The following is a 4948-nucleotide window of genomic DNA, read 5'->3' as shown; positions in this document are numbered from 1 at the left end:
CCCCCGCCGCCAACCCTAGTGTGCCCGCCACAGCCCCCCACGGAGCCAGGTACCAGCAGGGCTGAGGCCTCCTTGGTGCTTTGTGTACGTTCAGAGAGAGATGATGAAAGCAGGAGAGTAAATAGGCCCTTGGCTGCTCCATCAGCCTGAAAAAGGCCCCCACCCTGAGATCACCTGTCTCTACTGCTCGTCCCCTACCTTTATCCAAGAAGCAAGAAAACCTCTTTTGGGAGCCCGGATATAGGAGTTCTCTGACAATGACCTCTTCTTAAACCATTCCTCAGCTTCACAGGGAAGTCACCCCCCTATCTGGCCTTGAATTGCCTTAGGTTTAGGGTTCAGAGGCTAGGACACTTATTGCTCTAGCCCACCACCCCATAACTGGACATAATAAAGTAGTGAACAAAGGGTTGAAGAAGCCTTACTTACCTATCCTTTCTACTGAACCTCTTTCTAGTGTTGTCTTTGTCTTTAGGTCTTGTTGAAAGGAACATCTAAACATATGGTTTTTCTCTGAAGATGGTCTGCCTCTCTCCTTTCTCACTACCACCAGAGAGGGGTTCTCTTTCTGGCTTTCCTTCAGTTCCCCAGTTCTTCCTGCCCAGCCTGTCAGAAGTATATTAAGTAGTTTAGGAGAACGCCCCCTCTGTTCCTGGTTATGAGCCTGTCCCTGCTCTTGGAGGTCTCTGTGGATGTCAGAGTTCTGACAAACAGCTGCTGGGTTTGTGACTTGTATGTACCCCTGCATAGGGCTCTGGTTCTCAGGCTTCTACCTTTGACCCCTTGGAAGGGAGATCAGTCTAGGGGCTTAGTCTCTGGCCCTGGGGGGATTGACAGCCTGTGACCTGGTTCAGCTTTCAAGCTCTTGGCTCTTTGTTCTTTATCTTTTCCTTCAAGATCTCTTTACACCTCCCACTGAGAGGAGCACTCTGTGATTAGGGTTGAGGAAACAGGGGTCAAAAGGTAAAGAGAAAGTAGCTTTCTGGCTCAATTTTAAATTAGAACAGAAGGCTAGGATGCTAGGTAGCATAATATGGAAATGTTTAAGAAGGCCCAGGGTTACTTGTCTCAGATAAGGTTTCCTCAAAAAAGACAGATGTTGTCTTGCTCTTCCCCACCAGGCTAGATAGTAGCTGGCCCTTGCCATCTAGGAGGGCCTGCAAAGACGTTTGTGCCCTGCTCCTAGGAGAAGCAGAATGCACGAGTTCACTCTGTTTGCCCAGACTCACTCTCAGTCTGTTTGCCCTTGCAAATGAGGTCCTTGCACCTTTCTTATTAGGCCACATTGTAGGAGAAATCTTGGCCTTCCACAAGGTTACCCCCAAGATATACACCATTGTCTTGCTTAGAGCCCCAAAGGTATTGCTTCCATGGCCTGAACTCAAAGAACCTTCAGAATTTTACAACCATCAGTGCCGTTGGCTAGAGAACAGGGTCCTGCAACTCTTAATTCCAGGGTGTAGCTGAGGAAAATTAGGAAGCCCTCTTGTTCTCAGCACCCAACACTGGCAACTTGGGCTGGGGGCAGCAGAATTGGAACTTCCTGGTGAGGGACATAGAGGGCCTCCCTTCTGCCATTTTCTTTATAAAAACTAGACATGTAGGGGAAGAAGACATAATTTTCTCTGCTACAGATGCTCCCAGAGCTCCCAGGGAAGAAATAAGAAAAATAGTGGACAATTTATCTGGGGTCTACTTTTCTTTCCCTTTCTTTCCCCAGTATATTCAAGCTGAACCACCCACCAACAAATCCTTGTCTAGCCTGGTTGTACAGTTGCTACAATTTCAGGAAGAAGTTTTTGGCAAACATGTCAGCAATGCACCTCTCACTAAACTGCCGGTGAGTGCAAAAGCAAGGGAAGAATACTCCAAACTAGAGAGGGTGTTTTTGTTTTTTGTTTTGTAAATTTCATAATTTTCGATAATTTGAGTAAGTTTTTACCATCCCTATCCCTGGTCAGGGCATTACTACCATGGCCTAGTCCCCATTCCCTTTGTTTTAGTAATACTTTGTGCAACAGATTATCTCAGAGTGTCAGAGCTCAGTGCATGAAACTTTCATGGCATGATTAAAAGGGTATGAGATTTGGATTTGCACAGGCTTGTGTTTGAATCCCGGCTCTGCCACTTGGTGTCTCCATGATCTTGGGCAAATCATTTAAACCATTTGAATCTTGAGGTTCCTTCATTTCTAGGTGGGATTAATATACCTACATTGTAGGGTTTCTGTGTTGGTCAGTGAGGTAACCCAGTTAAGTACTTGGCACAAGGTGGGGCTTTGTGAATGTTCGTTTCTTTCTCTCCCCTCTTCAGGCTACACGTTACAGTGGCACAGAGGTTAAAGAATTCCAGCTTTGAGAGGGAGATTAGTTCAGCATGGGATTTTGTGAAAGGATTGTTAAGTAATAAGAGAATTTAGGATGTAACTCTCACATACTTCTTCCCTGTCTCAATTTTGTAGATCAAATGTTTCCTAGATTTCAAAGCAGGAGGCTCCCTGTGCCACATACTTGCAGCTGCCTACAAATTCAAGAGTGACCAGGGATGGTGAGATGCTCTCTCTCTATTCTTCTTACATTTAATTTAGAGAGAATTTCCTCCTCTGATTCCTTGGGATCTTTCTGGGGTAGGAGGGCATAGGTAAACAATCTTATGAGTCTCTTACTTAGCTAGATCAGTAGGCCTAACTTGCTAAGTCAGAAAAATGGCTCAGAGTCAGAGCCAAAATAAGTGTCCAAGAGTGAGTATATGTGTGCATCAGTGTATGTATTGTAGAGGAAAAGAGATTCTTAGGTTGGCCTCACAAGCTTTTCTTTGTCCTTTTGGACTAAGTACAAAGTGAGTTGAAATCAGTGAACCCCAGGTCCCAGGCGATTTTTGGCAATAACTGTGAGTGGAATTGCCTCCCAGTTTCCCATGTTAAAAAGTCACGTACCCTAACCTCATCCCCAGACTTGCTCTACCACTCATTAGATTATCGCCTCTTTACAAGGCGGCGTTACGACTTCCAGAATCCATCACGCATGGACCGCAACGTGGAAATGTTCATGACCATTGAGAAGTCCTTGGTGCAGGTAATAGTCAAGAACTATCCATCTCCCTTCCCTCAATAGGAATCTAAAACACCCATCCATAATTTCATTCCATCTGTTTCTTTTCTCCACAGAATAATTGCCTGTCTCGACCAAACATTTTTCTGTGCCCAGAAATTGAACCCAAACTGCTGGGGAAATTAAAGGACATTATCAAGAGACACCAAGTGAGTGGGTGGGTCAGGAGAGCTTTTGGAAACTACATTACTCTTTTGCCGATGTTTTTCATTTAGCAAGCATCCCTGAGGTGCCATGTTTCCTACTGCACAGGTGGCTCTACCTACTTGAAAAATGACGAGATTTGAAGCCTTGAGCCACTTTTTCTCTGTCTTGCTCCTCCCATTTCCCAGTCTTGACAGGTTTGGATCACTAGATCACTGGAGACTGCCTTGGCCCTTGGGGGAAAAGCATCTCCACTGAGCTAGAGATTTCCTGATTTCATAGAAATGAAATCTTTACTCTTTGAAACTCTAGAATAAGAAGATGTCATTGCTAGAAACATATATTCAACTTTACATTTCCCGTGTGTAGATTATCTATTCAGAGGGATTATTTGTAGCAATTTTTAATTCTTTGACTTTTCTCCATTATTAACACAATCCCAGCTGTTTCCCATGCCACTTAGCTGGTGTGTGCTTAGAGAAGGCAAATGGACTCTAATATCATTCTGAGCACAATATAATTGGGAAGGCAGATCTGTGCTTAAATCTTCCTTTGGTTTACTTACACCCATGAGTAATGTGGAGGGGACCATATTTATCTGCTTTTCCTTGTGCTGTCCAGGGAACGGTTACTGAGGATAAGAACAATGCCTCCCATGTTGTCTATCCTGTCCCAGGAAACCTGGAAGAAGGTGAGACCTGGCTTTTTGTGGCCACTGCAGTGAATGGCTTGGACTAGGAGGTGGAGGACTGCTCAGATCCCGTATGGTACTGGGCTCCTCTCTTCTTTCAACCCTGAATCCTCCTAGCACCTTATGTTCCTATTTCCAGGTCCCCTACTGCAACAGGAATTGTATACAGAGTTATTTTTTTTTTTGTACCCCTTTAGCTTATATCTCTCCCTGCTCTGTCTCTATCCCCAGAGGAATGGGTACGACCAGTCATGAAGAGGGATAAGCAGGTTCTTCTGCACTGGGGCTACTATCCTGACAGGTGAGGATAGGTTTCTGGGGCAGGTATAAGTACAAGAGTCAGACTGAGAAGCCCTAGAACTTATAGCAAGGCAACAAGGAGTTATTTTGGGGATTATTTTGGGTTTTTTAATTTAAATTTATTATTTTTAAATTTTTATTTTATTATATTTTAAGGTTATTTTTAGGCTTGTTAATTTGTTCTCCTTCCCCCTATTATGCAACTCCTCTGCCTTGGAAGAGGTTTGGACTTACTAAAAGGTTTGGGGCTTTATATGTGAAACAGTTATCCCGGTATAGTTTTTGATAAGTAAATATTAGAAACAATGTAAACATCTAACAGTGGGGAAATGTTTCAGCCAATTTGTATATATACTCAGTGGAATATTGTGCAGACTTTAAACTTATAAAAATAACATGGATAATTTATAGATGAATATTAAATCCAAAAAAGTAGGGTGAAAAATAAGTCCAGTCTAATTGCAATTATGTAAAATCAAATTGTGCAGAAAAACGTTCCTGGGGAAAAAAATATATACTGAATGTCACAAGTAGGTGTTAGGGTGATCCTTTTCTTTCTTTTTTAATTTTTAAAATATTTTGTAATTGTTTTTACTACCTTATAATAAGAAAATTCCATTATTAACTGGAAAGATAATCATACCAAAAAAACCCCAATAACTCATTACTTTTTGTGAATGGAAAAGGTAAAATATACTTTTCT

At 42.7% G+C, this 4948-nt stretch overlaps 1 protein-coding gene across 1 annotated transcript in view; it reads left to right on the top strand.

The window, feature by feature from the left end:
- Positions 1-1016: 1016 nt before the first annotated feature.
- Positions 1017-4948, top strand: part of SMARCC2 (SWI/SNF related, matrix associated, actin dependent regulator of chromatin subfamily c member 2) — a 16378-nt gene continuing 12446 nt past the window's right edge. Inside the window, exons 1-8 of the mRNA XM_025044678.1 lie at positions 1017-1023; positions 1280-1359; positions 1478-1840; positions 2462-2547; positions 2993-3074; positions 3167-3259; positions 3876-3945; positions 4177-4246. Of these exons, the coding sequence (XP_024900446.1) occupies positions 1017-1023; positions 1280-1359; positions 1478-1840; positions 2462-2547; positions 2993-3074; positions 3167-3259; positions 3876-3945; positions 4177-4246 (851 nt within the window). The remainder of the gene's footprint in view (positions 1024-1279; positions 1360-1477; positions 1841-2461; positions 2548-2992; positions 3075-3166; positions 3260-3875; positions 3946-4176; positions 4247-4948) is intronic.

This window comes from Pteropus alecto, unplaced genomic scaffold, assembly GCF_000325575.1.
Source record: "Pteropus alecto unplaced genomic scaffold, ASM32557v1 scaffold433, whole genome shotgun sequence".
NCBI lineage: Eukaryota > Metazoa > Chordata > Mammalia > Chiroptera > Pteropodidae > Pteropus > Pteropus alecto.
Note: the sequence above shows the minus strand (reverse complement) of the source record. Positions and strands in the feature narration are given on the sequence as shown.